Raw genomic sequence first — 22,460 nt, 5'->3', positions numbered from 1 at the left:
TAGCACCCAGGTACCCTGAGCAGGTAGAACCTGGGACCCCAACACCCCACCCACCACCACTTTCTGTCAAGAGCAGCGGCTGACTATGTACCAGGTATGCTTCTAAGTGCTTCACTTTGCCTGGGTCTTCATCCCCCCCAACGCCCACTTCAAAGATCAGGAAACTGAGGCCTGGAGAGGCAAATGCACTTGCCCCGAGTCACAACCTGCTAACCACCCTCAGACTTGGGCCAGAGCGCCTGCATATCTCTTCTCAACCCTTTCCCAAACCGGTCTCTGAAAAGAAAGGGCTAAAATCATGGGGCTAAGGGCTAACATTTCATGAAATCTTTAATGAAATTGGGGGAGGGGCACAAACAGAAGGGAGGGGCAATGGGGACAGGCTTGGGGGCACGGGGCACAGGGCGCGGCAGGGCAGGGGGCTCTCCTCTTCCCTGCAGCAACCCTCCCCCAATCATCCCACTGATGGGGGGAGGGAAGTGGGGAGGTGGAGCCATAAATACGTCCAGAATTCCAAAGAGGCGAAGAAGGGAAGGGGTGGCTGAGGGTCTCAGAGAGGGGGCAAGGGCAGGCCTGGGCCACCCTTGTCAGGGGGCCCGGGCTCCTTGGGCGGTCGTGGGGGCCCTGGGGGGTCGCCTGGCTTGCGGCCGTGCTTGCGAAAGTAGCGGTAGCGTTGGACGTAGGCCCGCACCAAGTTGCTCACCTTCACTGGGTTGATCTCCCCGCTTTTGCTGTGGCAGATCTAGGGAGTGAGGGGCAGCTGCAGTCACCCCCAGGGTCCTCTCCACCTGGACTGCTGAGCACAGCTTGCAACCAGGATGGGAGCTGCTCCCTCCCAATTCCAGGCCTACGCCCCTACGTGTGCCCGTGATGCCAGCAGGATAGGCCCCCGCGGGCTTGAGCAAATCCTGTCACCCTGCTCGCCTTCCAGACAGACCCGCCACTCCCGGCTCCCCGTCTGTGTGACATCGGCGTGCGCGTGTCCGTCTCTCCTTCTCATGCTCTCCCCACCTCTGTGTACCTGTCCCCCCCGGGCCCCACCTTGTGGACAGCCTTCCTCAGGATGTCCTTGTACTCCTCCTTGGTGATGTCCTTCTTCTGATAGTACGGCTTGATGGCCAGTTTCACCTCCTCCACCGCCCGCTCCTGTGTGTGCAGCTTCTTCAAATACTGGCAGAGGTGGCAACAGGGTGGGAAGAAGGGACGGCAAAGGCCAGATGAGTTCCTGCAGAAGCCCTGGCCTCCCCTCCCCTGCCTGCCAGCTCAGCCTCTGCCCTGCGCTCCCCTTGCTGCAGTCACCCCAGACCACAGGCCAGGCTGGGCCTCTGAAAGTCACTTGTGCATCCGCTCGGCTGGACCTTGGGCCCTCCCTGGTGGCCCTGGACCAGGAACCACACGTCCACTGCCCGCACAAAATGTACACGAAGTAAGAGGTGGGCAATGCCATCTTCCGGGCAACGGGCTGTTGGACCAGGACAGGAAAACATCCAGACGTGACCGAAAGGAAAATCTCCCTGAGGCCCACGGGCAGGAGCCAGATGCAGCTGAAGAAAAACCTGTTCGAATTTGCCTGGCAACCACTCTTCCTCCTGCCCTACAACAGATGCCTGATCTTCCTTTTGGAAACCGCCCTCCCTCTTACCCAGAAAGACGGGAGGCAGGGATAGGAGTAACCACGAAGTACACAGTCGCACGGGTGCGTGTCGGCACACGGGTGTGCTTACGTCCTTGTATTTCTGTACCTCTCCCCGTCTCCACGCGCACGTAATTTAAAAAAAACAAAACAAAACAAACAAACAAAAAAAAACCACCTGCCCAGCGCACATTTCCCGCTCATCCGTTTGAGGGAAAGTCGAGTTCCTTACAATTTAATGACTTTGGTTGGCTCTAAGTTCCCGCCCGTTGGCATCAGTCTCCTGTCCTCCTTGGGCCCCTGCGTCTCAGCATCTGTTCCCATTCTCTGCAAAGCTGCCACCAGCCACCCACCTCCCCCAAGCCCAGCGCACCTTGTCTGTGTCCCCACGGCCCTCGGAGCTGCTGCTGCCCTCTCGCTTGTCGGATGCTGCAGCCAGCCCAGTGGGGGTGGGAGGGGTTGAGCCGCAGCCCCCCAGGGGGAGGCTGCCAGGGAGCAGGTAGCTGGAGGGGCCAGGGGGCAGACCCAGAGACGTGGGCACAGGAGTTGGTGTCACCCCCAGACTAGAGGGTGGCTTTCGGTGGCTGAGGATCTGCGGGAAGAGGTTGGAGAGAGGATGAACAAAGGGAGGGGGAGAGGAAGGGGGACAATGCACCCCCATTATTCCCGCCCCGGTTTCCCAAGAGTCCCAGGGGCCAGAAGCTCCTCTTCTGGCCAATCCCTTCCTTGTCCCAAGGCCTGCTGGGAATTGCAGTTCCTCCCCTAACCAGAGTCAGGGGACAAGGGAAGGGACTGTGGGGACTCTTCCCCCCGGGGGGGCCCCACCTGGTTGGTGGCCTGGATCAGCTCCTGGGCCTTTGCTCGGCTCGCCAGATTGGCTTCTTCCATCTTGAAGAGAAGCGCAGTCACTGCAAGAGGCGGACAGTTGAGGACAAGGAGATCAGGAGTTGAACGCGAGAGGGGCCGGTGAGCGTCGCCTGGCCCCCTGCTGCCATCCCCCACCGTGGGCGGCCCCTAGAGAGGCCATGGGTCTCGGGCTCAGAGCTGGGAAAAGGGGGCCTCAGCCACTGAGAGAACCACTCTGCAACCCCCGACCCCGTTCTGAGGACGTACGGTACGTGTGTGGTCAGGGGGCGATACGGCCAGGTCACTCAGGGACAAGGTGGTGGCGGAGATGAGATTCTGTCTCAAGCCCCCTGTGGCCTACTGCCACCCCCCAAGGGACACCGCTCCCTGCTCACCCTCTTCTTTCTGGTCCTTCTACCGCCTCGCTTACCCCAGTCCGCCTCCAGGCGGCCCCCAGGACACGGCCGACCCCTCCGGCCTGCGCTGGCCTAGCCGCCCCCGCACTCATCTGCCTGCCCTCTCCCAGCACACCCAGGCACCACCGAGCCTTCTGGACAGACCCTGATCCAGCCCTCACCCACCCAAGCCCCTCACAGCCTGGGACACTCCATACCGACCCCTTCCAAGGCAGCTCCACCACCTCCGAGTCTGTCCCCCTGCAACCTCATCCTCTCAACCCTGTCTTTGCCCCAGCCTGCCCCCCCCCCCGCCCCCCGCCCCCGGCCCCAGGGCACACTCACAGGCCAGGACGCCGCTGGTGGTGCAGTCCACACCGGCAGGCAGGTTCCAGGGCATGGGCGGGGGCAGCGTGGGCAGCTGGGAGACACGGGTGGCCGGCCCGTCTTCTGCCCCCGAGTCACCGGCTGTGGACCCCGCGCTAGGGGCAGTGCTTGGGGCGGCTGCGGCCGTGCTGGTGGCTGTGGTGGTGGCGGGCTGCTGCTCCTCCTCCTCCTCCTCCTCCTCCTCCTCTTCCTCCTCCTCCTCCTCCTCCTCTGCCCCGCCTCGGACCCCAGCCTCCTCGGTGGCCTCTTCGGGAAGGAAGGAGACCTCGGGTGTCTTGCAGCTGCTATCCACGGTCTGCGAGTCCGGCGTGAGCGCGGGGGGCGGAGGGGCTGCCTTAGGGGGCGGGGTGCTGGGGGCCTTGGCTGCCCGCTCTTCCCCGGACCAGGACGTCTCCTCCACCCCCTTGGCCCCCGCCGCCTGGCTGCAGCTGTCCGCCTTGGACTTCTTCAGCGTCACAGGGCCGCCGCCGCCCCCACCGCTGCCCCCGCCGCGGATCTTTTTCCTGGTCTTGGATGGCTTGGTCTTTCCCTTGGTCCCCTTGGCTTTCTTGGCCCCGGCCTTGGCCTTGACCTTGGTCTTTTTGGGCTTGGTGCTGCCCGGAGCTGCTTTGGCCACTTCTGCAGGGGCCCGCTCATCGGGCTTGAGGAAGGGGGAGCGGCTCTCCCGGTCGCGGCTGAACTTGACCCCGATGGAGCCCAGGCCGGCCGACGCCGCCTCCTTGGCTGGCGTGGTACTGCTAACGCCTTCGCGGATCAGCACCGCCACCTTGGACTGCAGCTTCACCTTCCGGGAGGAAGACGAGCACGAGGAGGAGGAGGAGCCCGAGCCACTGCTGACCGGTGGCTTCGGCGGGGGCCCCGAGGAGGGCGCCGACTCCTTGGGAGGCCGAGCCTTCTTGGATGACCTGTCCCTGTCCCTGTCCCTGTCCCGGTCCCGATCCCCCCCATCCAGCGCCTTCCGCCGTGATCCCTTCTCCCGGGAGGAAGAGGAGGAGGAAGCAGCCCCCGAGCGGCGCCGGTCCTTCTCGCTGCTCTTGCCGCCCCGCTCCTCGGCGCTCAGTCCCTCGGAGTCGTACAGAACCTCGCGCTTGGGCGACGAGGCCGGGGCCGGGGAGGGGCCTCGGGGGTCGGACTTGTCAGGCCGGCCCACGGTGATGGTCCGCTTGATGGCGAAGAGATCGTGGTCCGTGAGGTCCTGGATGGAAGGTGGCACGGCCCCCCGGCGGCGGCTGTCGCGCTCTCCACCCAAGGAGCTGGAGCCGGAGGGCGGCTGGGTGGGCACCGGGGCCTTCTCGCTGTCCCCGGACCGCTTCTCTCCCCGGGACCGCGACCGCTTCTTCTTCTTCTTGCTGCCGCCGCCATCTCGGTGCTTGCCGCGGTGCCGCTCGCGCCTGGACGACGACGAGGAGGAGGTGGCGGGGGGCGGGGAGGCCGAGCGCCGCCGCCGCCGCCGCTTCTCCCGGGACCGGGACCTGCGGCTGCCCCCGCGGCGGCGGTCGGCGCTGCGAGAGCGGCGGCGGGCCGAGCGGGACCGCGAGCGGCGGCGGGCGGACGCCGAGGCGTGCGAGCCCGGCTTGCGGTCCCGGGAGCGGTGCTTCTTGGAGTCCCAGGGGGAGGCCGGGGCCGGTGGGGCCGACGGCGCGCCCGACGAGGACGAGGCGGCCTCCTTGGCCTCGCCGCCGCTCCGCTTGCGCTCCCGCCTCGACTTCTTGCGGGTGGGGGGCCCCGCGGGGGCGGCGGCGGCGGCGGCGGCAGCGGCGGCTGCGGCGGCGGCGGCGGCGGCGGCGGCGGCGGCGACGGCCGGGGAGGGCGAGCGCTGGCGGTAGCGCTCCCGCCGCTGGGTCAGGATCTTGCGGCGCAGGTCCAGGCCGCCCCAGCGCGTGTCGGCGGCCGGCGGGGCCGGGGCCGGCTCGCCTAGGTCCACCTGCAGGGCGCCCTCGCCGTCTGACTCAGCGTGCAGAGACAAGAAGTCGTCCCCCTCAGGGGCCCGGGCAGCGGGCGGCGGGGGCGGGGGCTGGGCCGCGGGGGGTGCCACAACGGCAGGAGGGGGGCGGGCCGCCCGGCCGCCGCCGCCGCCGCCGCCACCGCCGCCGCCACCGCCGCCACCGCCGGCCCGAAAGAGGGACACCGCGACCCTGGGCTCCTCCTCAGGCTGGACGATCTCGCCCTCCTCAATCTCTGAGTCGCCCGGCGGCAGCAGGGTTGGCGGCATGGCGGCTCCACCGGCTGTCACCACCTCCACCGAGACCTTGCCTTCCCGACAGGCCTCCGCCTCGGTCCCCACCACGAAGACACGCCGGCGGGTGGCTCCGTCCACCCGGGTGGAGTCCACCTGGGGCGGCGTCCCAGGGGCTGGCGTTGGCTGTGGGGGCTGGGGGTCCGGGCGGGGGCTCTCGTCACCTGGGAAGTCCTGGCTCAGGCTGTTGTCATCATAGATGCCCGCCAGGGTCTCCGAGATGCGACTGATGCTCTGAGACAAGCCTTCCTCTTCCTCTTCTTCCTCTTCTTCCTCTTCCTCCTCCTCTTCCTCCTCCTCCTCCTCCTCTTCCTCAGGAGAGGGGGTCCCCGCTGATGAGCTGGGGTTCGAGCCAGTGGGCTCGAAGGGGTCGTACTTCTGCTCCGGAGCAGGTGGCGGGGAGTAGGCCTCGTCGGTGGGGTGGAAGGGGTCATAGATGTCGAATCGGGGGGCAGGTGGAGCCGGGGGTGCTGGGGGTGGGGGAGGTGGGGGAGGGGAAGGGGAGGAGGATGAAGGAGAAGGGGAGGGTGAGGAGGACGCAGAGGAGGGGGCAGGGGGCGGGGCGGGGCCCCCGTCTCCCGTGCCCAAGGTGAGGAGGTGGCGGGCACAGGAGGGTCGAGAAGAGTGGGGCTGTGGAGAAACTGCAAAGGAACGGTGGAGATGGAGAACCGTGGTCAGGTGCACACCCTCCTCCTGGGGTCCTGCACAGGGGCCCGCAGGCAGGACGCCAGCCCAGCCACTGCCCCCCTCCGGCGGCCCTCGCTGCGCCAGCAGGCACGGCTCTCAGCACTTCACTCGGCTCGACTCACAGCACGTTCCCACAAGCCCCTGCTGCAGGTACTATGTCCTTACCGGAGGACACTGAGGCTCAGGGAGCTGCAGTATCTTCCCAAAGGGCCCACAGCGGGGAGACGTTGAGGTGCAAACTCGGTCAGCCGAGCCTGTGCTCCCATACCCTGAGACATCCACTGGCCTGCAGCCCAAGAGCTCCCTGACTGGTGTTACCACAGAAGCCACGGGCCAGAGCGGGGCAGCCAGGATTTGAACCCAAGACCGCCTGCAAGGTCGAGCTCTGGCCCGCCACTCCGGCTGCCTCTGGTGGAAATTTGTCATTTTACGGAGGGCATCGCGTGTGGCTGCAAAGGTGACAACTCCCTCTCGAGAGCCAGGAAATGGCAGAGCTGGGGAGCCCTGACTGCCGGAGTCCTCACCCAACGTACGTCACTCTGTGACAAGCCCCATCCGAGGGGCTGCATCTGCTCAGGACTCAGAGACACCACTGACAGGCGACAGGAACAACCAGTGTCCGCCACCCTCCTACCGGCCAGGCATCGTGCTTTCCTGCGCTACCACCTCTGCCCTCCCGAGACCGGGCTTTCTGAGGACATGGTCTCAGCGCCATAAATCCCACACGCAGGGACAACGGACCAGGGCTGCACCGCCTGACACACATGGGGGTGCCAAGGCCCCCCTCTCAACCACATACTATAGGGACCCTGCGACGGCCAGGACGCCAGCATGGTCAGGTGGACAGTGCCAGGACAGCCGGGGCTGAAGAGAGCAGTCCCAGAGCTGCCTCTCAACCCGACCCCAGGCTCTGAGCCCTCACCCGTGACGTGACCAAGGACAAGGACCTCAACGGCTGCCTGCCTTGGTTTCCTCATCTCTACAATGGGGGTTCACACATTCTTCATTCAGGACATTTTTACTGATTACCTATCTTGTGCCAAGTACGGTTTGGGGTACTAGGAATAGAACAGTGAACACAAGAGACAAAGTCCCTGCCTTCAAGGAGCTCATATCGAGCAGGGAGAGAAATCTCAATGAGCCACACAGAAAGCCCGCCAGCTGCTGAGGGCTGAGGAAGAAGATAAAGCAGGAGGGGGCACCTGGGTGGTGCAGTCGGTTAGGCCTCCGACTCTTGATTTTGGCTCAGGTCATGATCTCAGGGTCGTGAGATCGAGCCCTGCGTTGGGCTCCATGGTCAACAGGGAGCCTGCTTGAGATTCTCTCTCTCCCTCTGCCCCTCCCCACCCCTCCAAAATAAAAATCAATCTAAGAAAGGAAGAAAGAAAAGAAAGCAGAGAAGGATGGTGATGATAGCATTCACACCTCACGAGGACAAGGGGACTAGACGAGCAGCTCTGTGGAACGAACTAGACTGCGCCCGGCACCACGAGGACTCGGCGAGCATGAGCTCTTGCTACCCTGCTTATGGATTATTACCACCACCAGATGTAGAAAACAGTCCACAGGCTGGAGCAGTCTGGAACTGCAAGACAGCCACTTCTTTATATAATTTTTATATGACATAGGAATACGGGTGAGTTTTTTTCCCCTAAGTGTTTAATAGTTTCCAAATGGAGAAAGAAAACCATCTGTGATAAGAAAATAAAACATAACCCCAGCATCCCCCCGGCCAAAACAGCTCTTAGGTTCCAGATACATCCGTATCACTGAAGGCCTGGAGCCAAATCCCCAAGGCCATCTGTTTTCGTCAATAAAGTTTTATTAGGGCACTACCGTGCCCCTTTGTTCACTTATCCTCTATGGCCTCTAATTTGAAAAGAAAGGAAGATATTCTTGTGGGCCCCCAAGAGTGTGGTGGGCCCCAGGTACAATGCTCCCTGAGCCAAATGGGTAAGTCAACCCACAGCTGTAAAAAAAGGTGAAGGGAAACGTAAACTGGCCAGGCACGGGAGAGCCGGTCAGCTGCAGAACAGTACCCCTAGCTGCCCTCATGCTACACCTGAGCTCCCTGAGCCTTCCTCCCCTCGCCACCCCTCCCAACTGTGGACATTTGTACAGAAGCGAAGTCTAAACCTGGGGTTCCCACCAGGGTCCCAGGGGCCAGCAGCAGGGGCATCACCGACGAACTGGTTAGACATGCAGATTCCCAGGCCCCACACCTCAGACTCCCTGAATCAGAAACTCAGAGCTAAGGCCCCCCCCCCCCGCCCCCCCGCCCCCAGGGAGATGAATTCCCACTGCAGCTCCACTGCCACGTGGAGCCCAGGACGCTGAGTGCCTCGCTCGTGCCAACGACTCCTACGTGCTAGTGATCACGTCAGTGTTCGCTTTACGTATGTCTGTCCGTAAGCACAGCCTTTATTTTGGTCTAACAGGCAAAGGCTTAAAGGTTTTGTTTAAATGACATGATCGCTACTATTAGTACCAACGACAGCTGACTCCCGCACAACTCTGAGGCCGCCTGCTCAGCTCCGCCCTGGCCCCACATACCCGTTTTGCCTGTCCTCCAGGCCCTGAGACGGGGCAGCAGGCTAGGCACGGGCAGAGGAATCGGATCCCTGTCCCCGATTCGGACCTCGGCCACCAGCTCCAGCATGTCCTCGCTTCTGCAGGGCAGAAGGGGGTGAGTGAGCCCGAGGGAAGCTTCCAGCTCCCACAGCAAAGGCCTCTCCCACTCCAGCTGCCCAGCTACTCACTCGCCGGGCCGCAGGTCCAGGTGGCTGGGAACCCAGGTATCTGGGGGATCCAGAACACTCACCAGCCCCGTGAGGAAGCTGTCGGCGGCCATGTCCAACACCTGGAATAGGCCAGGAGGGGCTCCAGCCCTGTCCCTGCTCATGTAAGGACCCACAAACCCCATTTCCCCAGGCCCTAAACTCTCAGGAACCCGAACATCTGAAACCCCAAGAAAATGCAGGGATGCAACCAATCCCCTCATCCTGGCTTGCCTCAGGGACCCAAGGCTCACCCCCACAGATGACGCCCCCAGCCCCTGCACTACTGCTGCTGACCTACTCCAGCCCCAGGAGTCTGGGCCCCCAGCCCCCCGGTCTTACTCACAGTAGCTGTGTCGGCCCCCCCTGACTCCTGGGAACGGGGCTCTGACCGTGGGCTCCGGCAGCGCCTCCATCGAAGGCCATGACACCGGGAGCCATCTGGAGAGAGATTTGCACGGGGGGTTGGAAGCAGGGGACTAGACACAGAGACTCTGTGGGGCAGAGGAAAAAGGAGCCTGCCCTAGCTCTTGACAAGGGAACCAAGGGCCTGCCTGTTCGCCCTGCCTCCATCCACCACCCCCCAACTTGGGTCCCGGAAGGACATCCCCAGCACCATTCTGAGGTGCCAACATTCTCACCCTTCTGTCCTCCTAGCTGCCCTCAGGACGATGTCCAGACAAGTCAGTGCGGCATGAGAACCTTGCTGTGACCCAGTCCCCACGGAGCTCTCCTGCCTTGCCTCCTGCTTACACCCCCATGCCCACCAGCCCCAAAGAACCACAGCTCAGTCCTGCAAGGTGCCCCGGTGCTGTGTGCCTGCCGGGTGCCTCCGCCTACCAGGCTTTACTCTTTACCGGACAACTCTAATACATCCTTAGAGACCAGTTCACCTGCCTCCCCCTCTAGGAAGCCTTCCCAGACCCCACCCCCCGACACACTCCCTTAACTGGGCCTCCTGCCCTCTCACAGTGCCTCGGGCTACGTCTGCGCTCTGAAAGGGTCTCCCTTCCACCAGACTGGGAGCCCCTCCAAGGCAGCCGTGGGGTCTGACCCATCTTTGGCTCCCTGTGCCAGCACGAGGGTTGGTACCCAGGAGGCCTCAGAAAAGCGGTTATGAATGAAATTAGGATAAAGAACACAGAGATGGGACAGGAGGCTAAGAAGAACCAGAACCCATCATACCTTTATCATTTGGCAGATCCCCCTGCAGGGAACTTCCCACAGCCTGCTGAATGGCCCGCTAGAGAAAAGGTGAAGGGTGAAGGGGGTGGAAAGAAAGGGCAGTCAGGGGACTCCTGCAAATGGTCACAAGCTCTGCTCCTGGGAGACCGCCATGCCAGACACCCCTATAACCAAACTCAAACCCTTCAGAGGAGCCAAGAGTCCAGGTCCTCAGCCCCTCCTCCCCCCCCAGGGCCCAGGAATCGGGCCCTGAGATCTGAACTTGCAGCCCATCCTTCCCTTGGCCCCGGGTGTCTAGCAGCCTTACCAGGATAAAGGCAGAAGGAGAAAGCGTGGGGTCTCTGTCCGGCGGACCATCCCCCCGATCCTCGCCCGACTCCTCTGTCTTCCCTCGAGATTCATCTTCTTCCTCCATGGTCACCTGGCGGTTGAGGGGGTGAGTTTGGAGTGGAGGCCGGGGTGGGGGAGGGAAGCAGGAAATGGATGCAAAGACCGCAAGGGCTGCCAACATTGCTTTGATCAGCATCCCCTCTGGCATCCCTCCCCTCTATCACCGCACTCCAGTCCTTGGGCGAGCCTCAAGGCCCAGTGCAGCCATCGGAGGGACCAGAGTGGGCTCTCTTCCCTTGCCTGGACCCCAGCTGCCTCCTTTGTAGGCCTTCCCAGCCTCCCGTTTCAACACTGCACTCCCAAGTGCCCACGGGTTCCCCCACAGCCAAGCTTTAAGACCTCACTGCCCACCCTCCTAAGAGCCAACCCAACGCCAAGATTTTTATTTTTGGTTGAGTTGTGATTTCAAATACCGTGCCCCATAGTCTCGCAAACCCTCCTTTCTCAAACTCAGATATGTGCCAGTGGGCTGGGTGTACCTCAAATACCACCAACTGCCTCCAGCATCAATTCTCCTCGATGGCGCGGAACCCAAAAATTGTATTTATATGCAAAAGAGGGAACTACAATAGAGCGATGTACAAAACCAGCACCGAACTGAAAACACTGCTTTCAGAAAGGCATGCTGTCCGTCCCACCCCACAGAGGGCATCCACCTATGGCCTATCTGTCCATTGGATGAAAGCATGGCTCAAGCTTTCATGACCTCACAGAAATTCTTAGATTATACTAAAGTTGAGAAATTATCTTTCACACTCCTGGGTGCCTGGATTAGGGCTTCCGAACGCATGACTATTTCAGCTGCAGCCTTCCCTGTAACCATCAAATCTGCTACTTTGAAAACAATATCCAGTCTCAGAGTTCCCAGAAAGCTTTGAGACCTGTAAACCCTCACCCCCGCCCCTGACTTGTTGTGCTTATCTGGAAATGGGCACAATAGGAATATCTACCTCCAAGGGCTGTGAGATTTGAAAGCGGGCTGACTTCTGCCACAGAATCAGCACAGTCCAAGCACTCAATACAAAGTAACAATAATTAGCATTATTAGCCTTCAGAGGCCCAGGTTTATCTCCGCCACTCTCCCAGCTGCATACCTGCAAAGCAAACACCCCTCCTGGTCTCTCTCCTGCCACAGATTTCCAAGCTACGTCAAAGAACCCAGCCATGAGCCTGTGGCTCCTTCCACTAACATGGCCTGCCTATAAACCCCTATGGACAGTTCCCAGGCCTGGACCTGCTCTCCAGCACCTCTGGGGGAAGCACATGCTACGCTAAACAGTGACTGTCACGTAACAGAAGCCTAATCAAGATCTGCTGAGTACAGACACACAGATCTCCAAGCCCTCTGCGGTGTACGAAGATGCTCCCTTGCCCACTTAGACATGCCCTGGGCTTTGCAGACACACCCATGGCTCCTCAGATCTTTTCAACATGAAAAGACATTCTGCCGACATTGCTAGGTCCCTCTAGATCAGTGTTTCCCAAACCACAGTCTGATAGCAGTATAGTGGTTCACAAATAGCTTGTTATTAAAAAAAATAAATTGAACGCAGTAGAAAATTCTTCACAGTACATCACAAATAGTAAGTGGAAATATTAGTTAATGGGACTTTGGTATTAAATACATATGTCAGTATGCAATGGGTCTCAATAAAAAATGTACTTCTTACTGTAGATCAAGGTCAAAAGAATTTGAAAAGCATTGCACTAAATGAGTCTAGATGATCCTACAGACTTCCCCACACTAATGTGGACTAATTCTAATGTCTATAGCTCCAGGGCAATGCAGAATTTAAAAACATTTTTTCATTTGAATTACATTATAAAGTGCAAGTACATTTGAGCTGGGCAAATTTTCCAATACTCTCCTTTGTCTTGTTCTCCACGCGATTATCCAGCCCCAAAAGGCATTCGAATTTGCTCCAGGCATAAAGACTGCACTCTTGCAGTCACACTGAAAGCCACCTAGATGGTTCCAGGTCCTTCTAACTGCCCCCAGCCTCCTGTCACCCAGATTAGGCACTCTTCAGACGTTAGAGACCCATCCAGGCCTCACAGCACACCTCAGTATTTGCCTCCCTCCCTTGGTGGGCATATCCCACCCCTCTGGGTGGCCCTAAAAGACTTCCTAGCCCTCGAACAGTTCTTCCAGGCCCGCTAAATGGCCCCAGACCCATGTAGGTGAGCCGCATCAAGTCAGCCCATGTAGACACTCCCAGCCCTAAGAGACATACCCCGGGTGCTACAGATGGCTCTGCAGATACTCCTCAGCTCTTGCAGACCTCCTTCACCCTGGGACATATCTCAAGATCTCAAGATGGCCCCAGAACCCTATAAACAGACCCTAACCTCGGGTCAGCCCATAAAGACGATCAACAGTGCCTATAGAAATGACCCAGGCCAGCGAAGTGATGGAGAGCAGGCTCCAGTCCCGGTCCAGCCCGGTGGACGTCCCCAGTCCTCACGGGGACGCCCCGTAGATGCCCCCCGGAACCCACAGACGCGTCCCGGGGCCTTGAGAAGGCCCCCCGCTCGGCACTAGGTTCCGCCGCCGCTGCCGGGCCAGAGGCCGCCCCGCTGAGTCCTCCAAGGCCCCGCGGCGTGTGGGGAGGACCCCGGGACAACTAGCGACCCGACTCCGCCCCGCCCACCCCGATAGGCCCGAGCCCCGCGGCCCAGACTGCCGCCGCCATCTTACCCCGCCGCTCGGGCTGCGGCTCCGGCCCCGGCGCGGGGCGGGGCGGGCTGGGGGGGTTCGCGAGCAGAGGGAGGAGAGGGGCGGAGCTTAAACGCCGCCGAGCTTGCCGGGACTTCAAGTACCGAGCACGGTGCCGTGAAGGCTCGTGGGAAGTCTCCGGACTCAGTTTCCCAGAAGTCAATGGGGCACACAGGCAGGGGCGCGCGCGACGGACGCCGGGAGGCGTAGTCCGCGCGTCGCCTCCGTCGCGCGGGGACAGCATGGAGGTGAGAGGTGAAGGGGGCGGGGTTGCGGTAGCTCGCGACAAGGCCCCACGGCGCCCTGCGCGCGCGCGCGGAGAGAGAGAGAGAGAGAGAGAGAGAGAGCGAGTGAGAGAGCGCGCGCGAGCGAGCTGCGGAACGGGAAGTGACGTGAGAGCACTGAGCAGGGCCGCTGCAAGGGAATTGTAGTTCCAAAAAGTGGGCGGGAGAAAGCAAGCTGGACTGGCTGGGGGTTGCGCCGCCCAGCTTCTGGGGATCCCAGAATATCCCGGTCTCCTAAGTGCCCTCTAAATTTAGAACCAACGAGCCCGACCCTACAACCTCCTCCTCATTTAGGATGGAAAAGTCCAAATTCCGATTTCCTCTCAGCAGGAGTCCGGACTCCCTTTTTCCTCCTCCCTGGAACTTGGGAGTTCGACCCCTCCTTCCTCACAAGCAGGAGTCGGGCCCTCATGCCCATTCTTCCTCCATCCTTCCATTCCTGGTCTCAAGCTCGTACTTCACACAGACACAGACACAAGTGTTCGGGTTCCCAATCCGAATTCCCTCAGATCCAGATTTCTGAATCCCCGGCCCCACCAACCCCTGGACTCAAGAGTCCGGGACCCCAGCTCCCTCCTTTACGGAACCTAGTAGTAAAGACTCCCTGATTCCCTGGAATCCAGGCCTCCAGTCTCATTCTCTCCGAGAGACCCCGGAGTCCGGGCCCTCAGCTTCCTCCTCCTTCAAGACCCAGAAATCCTGGCCCTAGGCCCTTCAGTGATGACCCAGCCACCCCGGTTTGGGGGAGCTGGCTCAGGGATTAGGAATGCAGTGATCTCACGGCCCCTCCCTGTCCCGTTACCCCGCTGTCCCCCTCCAGGGCCCCATCTCCCCTCCCAGTCTGTCTTCCGCTTGGCTGGGACTCCGGGAACCGGAAGCCTGGGTCCCTTAGCGGGCGGAGACTCCGGCGTCCAGCCTAGACGCCCGGGTCGGAAGTTTGGCTAGGATCCCGGGACGGAGGTGGAGCTTCCCCTCAAGACCGGCTCCTTCCTCCGAGCGCGCCTATATACGGCCGCGCCGCGGGTCGATGTGCCCCGCCTACTAAAACGAGGCCTCAGGGATGGTGCCCTGAGAAGCGGTGTCTCGGGGATCCTCATTTGCATAGCACCTCCTCGAACGATTTTCCGGACCCGTCTGCCGAAAGAGTGAGAGCTCTTATTAGCATAGCCCCGCCCACGGACGGCCCGCCAGCCGAGAGCGCGTGGCGCAGCTCGGGGTGAGCGTAGTCCTTACATTAGCATATTCCCGCCCCTTTCGGAATTCCCCTTCACAACGAAAGCCTTTCCCCTTCCCTTATTAGCATAGCTCCTCCTTTTCCCTGGCCTTGCCTCCTAAGTGTCCCGAGACTCCAAGTCCTTCTCTCCGGAGCTCATGATTATGCAGTAGTCTTATTAGCGGGGCCCGCCCCTAGGCCCCGCCCGACTCCCCCCAAGGCGGTAGCGGCGGCAGCGGTGGCGACATGAGCAGCGGGGCGGCGTCCGGGACAGGGCGGGGGCGGCCCCGGGGCGGGGGGCCGGGGCCCGGGGACCCCCCACCCAGCGAGACACACAAGCTGGTGGTCGTGGGCGGCGGCGGCGTGGGCAAGAGCGCGCTGACCATCCAGTTCATCCAGGTAGTGGGCCCTCACCCCGGGGGGGTGCCCCCGGGACCTAGAACTGAGCCCTTCGGGAGATCCCTGAGACCCCGATTTCCCCTCGATCCATCACTGAGACCCTCCTATGAGACCTTCTGATCTTAAAAAATCCCCTCAGATTGTGACCCCGAGCCCCCCCTCCAGGGCCTCCACCCCCTACACAAGGGACCTATACTCGCATCCTGAGACCCACCATCCCTCTTTCCAGGACCCAAGACCCCGCTTCCCTGCTGACTTGACCCTGAGCACCTCCTGGGAGCACCCTAAATCCAGAAGTCACCCCATTTAGACCCTATGCATTCTCACAGGCCCCCACCCCCAGGTGTCACTTCCCCCTACCCTGAGCCCCATCTCCCCCAGATCCCAGATTCCCCTCTGAGCCACCCAAAACCTAACTGGGAGATTACCCTAGTCTAGATACTTACCTCCCCCAGAATCTAGAAATTGTGCCCAGCCTTTGCCTGGGGCCCATCCTGTACCATCTGGTCCTGAGAAAGGCACACTCAGACCCAAGAGATGTCAGAAAGATCCTGCCCTTTGGCCATTCCAGAGAATTCTTAAGACCACACGTCCTGTCCAGGGGACCCCCCCACCCCACCAGACCCGGACCTCCCCCCTCCCCCAGGGAGAATCACCCACTCCCCCATGTTGAGTTTTCTTCCACTCTGACGCCTTGAGCGCCTCTCAGAAACCTTGGCTAGCCCCCAAATCACCTCCATGAAGAAGCCCCCAGATTCTTGACACCCCCCCCCAGAGAGACCCGTGCTTTAGGAGTTTCTCTGACCCTATAAATGCATCTCAGGGTGTCTGAGACTCTCCAGACACATACCTATATTCTATGATAAACCTCCCTAATGTGCACCTTGGGGCTCTCCCCAGCTCTCACCCCAAACTTCTCCAGCTGTGTTCTGAAGACACGCCCGTAATCCCCCCATGGCGCGGTCCCTGCACCCTCCCTTCAAGACAAGCCCTCACCAAGCACCTCTCCCCTAACAGATGGGATGCGGCTCTCAGACCCCCAGCTACCAGATCACCCCTTCTCTCCTGAAAATCCACCCCTGCCCAGGAAACCTCCAGCCCATTCCCAAGGGAAACCCTCCCACCTGAGAGAAACCTTAGAAAGGTGTCTGCTTCTGAGATGCTACTGCAGAGGGCCCTGGGCCCCAGACCCTTCAAGAGACCCCAGCCAGTGCCTGCATGGGAGGCCCTGCCTATATAGAAAAAGGGCCCAGCCCTGGGCCCCTTGCACCCAGGGGCAGACCCAAAGCTGGCCAAAGGCCTGGCTGGAGGCTGGCCTGAGCCAGGCAGGAAGGGAGGGGCCCAGCCTGCGGGCGGGGCAGCTTCTCTGCTGCTGGATTGGAACTGGGACCTTCCCCTGGGAGGAGACACTAGAAGCCGCCCGAGAAGGAGGGGGAGAGGGAGAAGGAGGAAGAAGAAGGAGAAAAAAGGAGGGAAGAGGAGGAGGAGGGAGAGATACAGACAGGCAGCTATTCAGACACAATAGTAGCTCCCAGTGACTGAGCCCAATAACTGAGCACCTACTGTATCCAAGCTATACGTTAAGTGCTTAACAGGGATTTCCCCCGAATCTCACAAGCCCTGGATCAAGTGTAGTCCTATTTTTATTCTTATTTTCCAAATGAGGAAATTGAGGTTCAGGGAGGGGAAGTGATTTGTTCAATGCCGCACAGCCAGGACGTAATCACCATGTGGGAGATGTACTTTATACCAGAAAGAGGGAGGACCAGGAGAGACTCGGAGAAAGGAGACTAGGTAGGGTGGGAGGAAGGGACAGAGACCCACAGAGAGGGGAGCAGGGACCCAGAAAGAAGTGGGGGAGGCAGAGCCCAGGGGCAGGGCTACATCATCTCTCCTGGGGCACTGCAGGAACCCTGGTAACAGTGTCTTCTCCCTGTCCCACCAGTCCTACTTTGTGTCTGACTACGACCCCACCATCGAAGACTCCTATACGAAGATCTGCACGGTGGATGGTGTTCCAGCCCGGCTGGACAGTGAGGGCGGCAGGGAGTGGATGGGGGGATGGTGGTGGGGCTGAGGGTTCCCAGGAGCAGCTGGGGGGCAGGGAGCCTCATCCCCACAGCGGCCCCTCTCCCCCTGTCTGCAGTCCTGGACACAGCAGGCCAGGAGGAGTTCGGTGCCATGCGGGAGCAGTACATGCGCGCCGGCCACGGTTTCCTGCTGGTGTTTGCCATTAACGACCGGCAGAGGTGAGAGGAGTCGAGGGTGACCGAGCAGGGCGGACCGGGGCCGAGCTGCTGGCTAGACCTCACGCCTCTGGCTTCATCTGCAGTTTCAACGAGGTGGGCAAGCTTTTCACGCAGATCCTCCGAGTCAAGGACCGAGACGATTTCCCCATCGTGTTGGTTGGGAACAAGGCAGATCTGGAGACACAGCGCCAGGTCTGGGACACTCCCCCCACCCCCCTCCCCCCATCTCAGCCTGGGAGGCTCCTTTCGTGCATCTCCTCACATCAGCACCCTCGTCTGGCTCCCCTGGACCCACGCCCTCCGTTGTCACACACATCTAAATGTGTTGCCCCCATATTGGATCTTCTGAGTTCCCAACGTTGCACGTAGGAGTTGCGCGTAAGACTTCCCAGAAAAGATGGCTGGAGGGGACCGAGGGCACCTGCGCCCATCCCCAGGTCGACAAGCCCCAACTCTGCTCCATCCCCACCTCCAGTCAACCTCCCACTGCCCCTGCCCCTTCCCTGCTCACAGCCCTCCCTTGGCTCCCCGCGCCGCCACACCCCCCCCCCCCCGCCCCAGAACTCCAGCTCCTGCACTTGACACTTAATCCCCACCATGTCTTGTCCCTTCTTTTCTCTGCTCTCACCACTTCCTACACAGAGTGTCTGTGATTTCCACACACAACTCAACTTTCCGATTAAGCCTTCGGGGGTTTCCAGCCCTCTGAGCTTTGCTCAGGCCTTTGCAGGGAACACCCTGATTTCTCTGCGGGAGGAACTCAGTCATCGGACGTTCAGAAGGGCAAACGTCTACAGAGCCTTCCCTGACTCCTTACTTAATGGACCCGAGCCCTCTTGGCACGGTCCCCATGCTCTCCTTAGAACGTTTCCTCTTCACTTGGCCCCCACACTAGGTCACCCCCCCCCCCTTAAAGCATAGTGTGTCTTTCTGCCTGCCATGGTTGGGCCCCACCCTGAGTACAGACACCTGACTCCTCCTGCTTCTCCCCCTCCCAGGTGCCCCGATCTGAAGCCTCTGCCTTTGGTGCCTCCCACCACGTGGCCTACTTCGAGGCCTCAGCCAAGTTGCGCCTCAACGTGGACGAGGCCTTCGAGCAGCTGGTGCGGGCCGTCCGGTGAGCAGAGCGCCCTTCTTGTTGTCCTTGTCCCCAGCCCGAGACCCAAACTCACCAGCTTCTCCCCACAGGAAGTATCAGGAACAAGAGCTCCCACCCAGCCCACCCAGTGCCCCCAGGAAGAAAGACGGAGGCTGTCCCTGCGTCCTCCTGTAGCCCTGGGGGGTGCGAGAGGAGCAGCCAGCATGAGCTCTCGGGACCAGCAGCCCTCACCGAGCCTGTTTCCCCATCTGGGTTTCCCAGGATACACTACACCCCCATCCGGAATCCCTGGCCTCCTCCAGGACATCGCCACTGTGTGCCTTCTGCCAACGCCTCCCTTCCCCACCCAAGCCCCTTGTTGGGGTGAGGGGCTCCCGGGCGTCCGGGTCACTGCTGTATATAATCCCCTCTCCACCCCCAGGGAAATAAACATCACTGCCAATATCAGAAAGTGCTTCTTGAAAAGGGAAAAGGGCTCCGGGGAGGTGGGTGAACTCAGGGCACACACAGGTTAGAAGCCTCACTCCACCTGCCACCATCGGATCTAGAACGCTTTGGTTGGTGGGGAGGAGGGGGTGGGCTGGGGCCAGAGAATGAGCCAAGCCAGGTGGTGTCTGGACCCCTGCTTCGCCTTCAAGGCGGGGGGGGGGGGGGGCGGCCATTCTGCCCTTTCGTTTGGGTGGGCATTTTGCTGGGATGGGGTTTGACATCTAAATTTTTTTTTCTTTGCTGCAAAGTTCTAGAACTGCACTATTCAGTAAGGTAGCCAGAAGCTACAGTGGCCATTTAAATTTATTGGATAGTGGTGTTCCAGAAGGCTCCCAGGATCTTGGAAACAGGCCCCTGCTACAACCCCTGCCTGCCCCTTTCCCACCTCCAGTACATATTTGAGAAAGACCTGTTGGCTGCAGGAGGGAGAAGGGACAAGGTGGGCGGAATGGTGTCCAAACAGCTGGCTGGCAAGTTCTCATTTCCAGAAAGTTCCCAATTGGGCTGACATCTGAGTGCAAAGTCTCAATCCAACTTGGGGCCAGTGTAGACACATTCCACCTGAACCTCTCTCCTAGGAAGGGCTGACGTGTGGGTCTTCTTAAGGCCACCCCCAAATAGTTGCTAACTGGCTTGTCTGGGAACGCTTGGATTACCCCCATAGTCCAGCCAGGACCAATTCTGCAGTGTATTTGCCAACCTGGAACGCTGGCACCAGACTGGGAGACCACCCCTCGTCCATCTCCCAAGCCTGGCAGGCGTCCCTGAACCCCAACACCTAGTCAACACAGCAGGCCAGAAACCTCAGCCTCAGTCCCCGTGCCTTGGAACTCTGATCTCCACTGGTAACTGTCACCAATCAACGATCTACTCCTCCTACCCCCATGTCAGCTACGTTTGGACACAACCTCTGGGCCCCCGGTCCCAAACAGCTCCCCTCCCACCCACCCCAGAACCCACTCCTGGCTCGAGGGTGGATGATGGCCCCTGGCAGCCACTCTGCCGCCTTTACTCAAGAGCTGTTGGGCAAGTGCCTCTGTCTTCCCAGCAGTAGAATGGGGGTCATCACAGCGCTACTTCCCAGAGGCCTTTAGGGACCGATCTGCACCCAGAAGACAAACAACAGCATTTGGAGTATACTAAGTGCTATCAGTGACGGAGGCCCTACTGTTCTCCTCCTGCCCCAGAACCATGAATGTCCCTCTGTATTCCAGATTAGAACAATGATTAGCTAAATATCCCTTTCCGGGTTTCATTATCACAGAATCCTTGGCCTGCGTTCAACCTTCCGCCCTGGGAATAAGCATGGCTCCAACGTATTGTGTTGCAGGTTCACTCCCTCTAGCCCCAGGACCTCAGCTCACCAGGGGCCCAACCCCTGCAGGACAGGGAGGGAAGGGAAGCGGGGGGGTGGGGGGGGGTGGGTGCTATCACTTTCCAGACCAGGTCTGACGTCTCTACCTAACCCCAGCCAGAGGTGAGGCACTCTTGAGAGTCAGTGGAGACCAATGCATATGTCTCCCTCCCTGAGTCCCCGTCATCACAGCCCTACCAGGCCTTAGTCTTTTTTGCATCGTCCATCGGCGCCAAGTTCTCGCCTAGGACACCCTGCTTCTTTAAGGACAACGATGTGCTCTGCAGAGGTGATGAAAGCTACCGCTTACCCCCAGAAAAAGCACACATACAAACCCACACGACAACTGGCAGGCCACTTTTGGACGGTTTGCGAGCCCCACCTATCCCCAGCTCATCAGGCAACAGTGAAGAGGCTGGCGTGGCCTACTTGGCATTTCCCTAGGTGTGTGTGCGCCTCTCCGGTTCCTGCCCTCCCGAGGCTCTGGCGGGCCCTGCCGAAGATTCAAAGTCTCTCGGGGTTCTGATGTCCCTCTTTAAACATCTTTGCCACCCTCTCCCACTTCTGCCATCTCTTGGACCTCCGACAAGCCTCTTGGGGCCTCCTCCTGTTACGGGTAACGGGCGCTAAGTGCTTCAGACATTCAGTTTTCCTTCATCTTGACAAAAGCCCATTTTTACAAACGACAGAGCTGAGGATTCGGGCTGGTATCCAACTCACCTGGTTAAGTGCTAGAGCGGAGATCCAAGTTTGGGCAGTTGACTTCCAAAATCCAACCACAAGGTTATCCCGCCCGCAAAGGGAGGATGCTGCCCTGCCGCCCACCTTCTGAACAATCCACCCACTCTCCGCAGCAGAGCTCCTATCTGAGGCAACGCCGATCATGGAACCTTTGGCTCCAATTGGACATACCAGCCCAGAGCCTTCAACGTGCCACTGCCTCTCAGAGGCTGCACTCCAATGTGCCACAGGCCACGGTACGAGGACACCAAGTTCCATCCTCACCCCTCCAAACTCCATTAATTCTAGAAAGCCCATGGTCCATCACTGACTCTCCCATTAAGATCCTTAAACGTTACTGTAAAACCAGAATTCTGGAGTCGTTCACATTGGTGATTGATGGTCTAGACAATATCCAAGGTTAAAGAACGGGGGCTCTTCCTCAATGTCACCAGGAAGGGAATCTATCTAGAATGCGGATGGTCTACCCTTAAATCTCACACTGGGTCAATACCTACTGACCAACCACCATGAGTGCTGAAGCCAGGATTCTAGTATACCAATAGTCCATTCTTGACAACGGTCCGGGCTCTCAAGGGACAACGGCTTACTCACTTCTTACACGCTGGGTTCCGGGTGACCTCCAAATTGTTAATTCTTATTTTAGAACGCTGCTCCTCAAACTTGAGTGTGTATTAGGATCCTCCCAGGATCTTACTAAAAAGTGGGTTCTGACTCAGCAGATCTGAGACAGCCCTGGAGACTACACTTCTACAAGCTCTTGTGCGTGTGGGGCGGGGCAACGGACAGAACTCCCAAGGGTGGCAGGTCACACTTTAAGCAAGTGTCGAGAACAAAGCACTCTATCCACATCTCACCTGCTGTCTGCTTGTGACCTTGTAGTTCCAGGGTTCAAGGACACAAGAGATCCACCCTCGAGTCCACATTAGGCAGCCAACAAAAAGCTGGTCAACTCCTAACACCTGCCACAGCCTGTACCAGCTTAAAAACACACCGAGAAATTCCTCTGCTTTTCCCTCCTCAAAGCAGAGCTGAATCCCCCTTTGAGTGGGTACTGGGTTCAAGGACTCCCTTCCCGTGAACAGTATGTAGGAGGCAATGGTGTGTCAGGACAGAAAACTCTGCAAGGCTTCTTCCTTGCTCTCTCCCGGGGATCCCCTCCTCTGGGGGAAGCCGGCTGCCATGTTCTGCAGACACTCAAGGTGCCCCATGGCAAGGTCCACATGGCAAGGAACTGAGGCCTCCAGCCTGCAGCCAATCTGCACACCTTAAAAGTGAGCCACCTTGGCGCGCCTGGGTGGCTCAGTCGGTTAAGCGTCTGCCTTCGGCTCAGGTCATGATCCCGGGCTCCTGGGACCGAGCCCCACGTGGGGCTCCCTG

The 22,460-nt window shown here is 59.8% G+C and overlaps 2 protein-coding genes across 7 annotated transcripts; one reads left to right on the top strand and one right to left on the bottom strand.

The window, feature by feature from the left end:
- Positions 1-308: 308 nt before the first annotated feature.
- SCAF1 (SR-related CTD associated factor 1) lies at positions 309-13,349 on the bottom strand. 5 transcript variants are annotated; one of them, XM_027619400.2, is made up of 11 exons: positions 13,235-13,349; positions 10,454-10,567; positions 10,147-10,204; positions 9,308-9,402; positions 8,944-9,044; positions 8,738-8,853; positions 3,220-6,138; positions 2,459-2,541; positions 2,007-2,225; positions 1,042-1,170; positions 309-742 (listed from the first exon to the last, which is right to left on the bottom strand). In XM_027619400.2, exons 2-11 carry the CDS (start codon positions 10,559-10,561, stop codon positions 551-553), a joined length of 4,020 nt encoding a protein of 1,339 aa, XP_027475201.2. In that variant the 5' UTR covers positions 10,562-10,567; positions 13,235-13,349; the 3' UTR covers positions 309-550. The 5 variants fall into 5 exon arrangements, with proteins under 5 accessions (XP_027475201.2, XP_027475202.2, XP_027475203.1 ...); XM_027619401.2 differs by lacking the exon at positions 13,235-13,349 and adding an exon at positions 12,771-13,217; XM_027619402.2 differs by lacking the exon at positions 13,235-13,349 and having other exon boundaries at positions 3,220-5,022; positions 5,368-6,138.
- A 1,593-nt stretch (positions 13,350-14,942) lies between these two features.
- Positions 14,943-18,940, top strand: RRAS (RAS related). 2 transcript variants are annotated; one of them, XM_027618995.2, is made up of 6 exons: positions 14,943-15,148; positions 17,094-17,181; positions 17,295-17,397; positions 17,481-17,589; positions 18,396-18,514; positions 18,586-18,940. In XM_027618995.2, the coding sequence occupies exons 1-6, from the start codon at positions 14,996-14,998 to the stop codon at positions 18,668-18,670; spliced, it is 657 nt and encodes a 218-aa protein (XP_027474796.1). In that variant the 5' UTR covers positions 14,943-14,995; the 3' UTR covers positions 18,671-18,940. The 2 variants fall into 2 exon arrangements, with proteins under 2 accessions (XP_027474796.1, XP_027474797.1); XM_027618996.1 differs by lacking the exon at positions 14,943-15,148 and adding an exon at positions 16,584-16,942.
- The last annotated feature ends 3,520 nt before the right edge of the window (positions 18,941-22,460 follow it).

This window comes from Zalophus californianus, chromosome 17 (genome assembly GCF_009762305.2).
Source record: "Zalophus californianus isolate mZalCal1 chromosome 17, mZalCal1.pri.v2, whole genome shotgun sequence".
NCBI classification, from domain to species: domain Eukaryota; kingdom Metazoa; phylum Chordata; class Mammalia; order Carnivora; family Otariidae; genus Zalophus; species Zalophus californianus.
Note: the sequence above shows the minus strand (reverse complement) of the source record. Positions and strands in the feature narration are given on the sequence as shown.

What these genes read in the sequence shown, in the direction of transcription:
- SCAF1 (XM_027619400.2), bottom strand. Translation starts at nt 10,561, where the DNA reads ATGGAGGAAGAAGATGAATCTCGAGGGAAGACAGAGGAGTCGGGCGAG. An exon ending in GGATCTGCCAAATGATAAAG is followed by an intron (nt 9,403 to 10,146) that starts GTATGATGGGTT and finishes ATCTCTCTCCAG; the next exon opens with ATGGCTCCCGGTGTCATGGC. An exon ending in TGAGGAAGGCTGTCCACAAG is followed by an intron (nt 743 to 1,041) that starts GTGGGGCCCGGG and finishes CTCACTCCCTAG; the next exon opens with ATCTGCCACAGCAAAAGCGG.
- RRAS (XM_027618995.2), top strand. Translation starts at nt 14,996, where the DNA reads ATGAGCAGCGGGGCGGCGTCCGGGACAGGGCGGGGGCGGCCCCGGGGC. An exon ending in TGACCATCCAGTTCATCCAG is followed by an intron (nt 15,149 to 17,093) that starts GTAGTGGGCCCT and finishes CTGTCCCACCAG; the next exon opens with TCCTACTTTGTGTCTGACTA. An exon ending in TGTTCCAGCCCGGCTGGACA is followed by an intron (nt 17,182 to 17,294) that starts GTGAGGGCGGCA and finishes CCCTGTCTGCAG; the next exon opens with TCCTGGACACAGCAGGCCAG.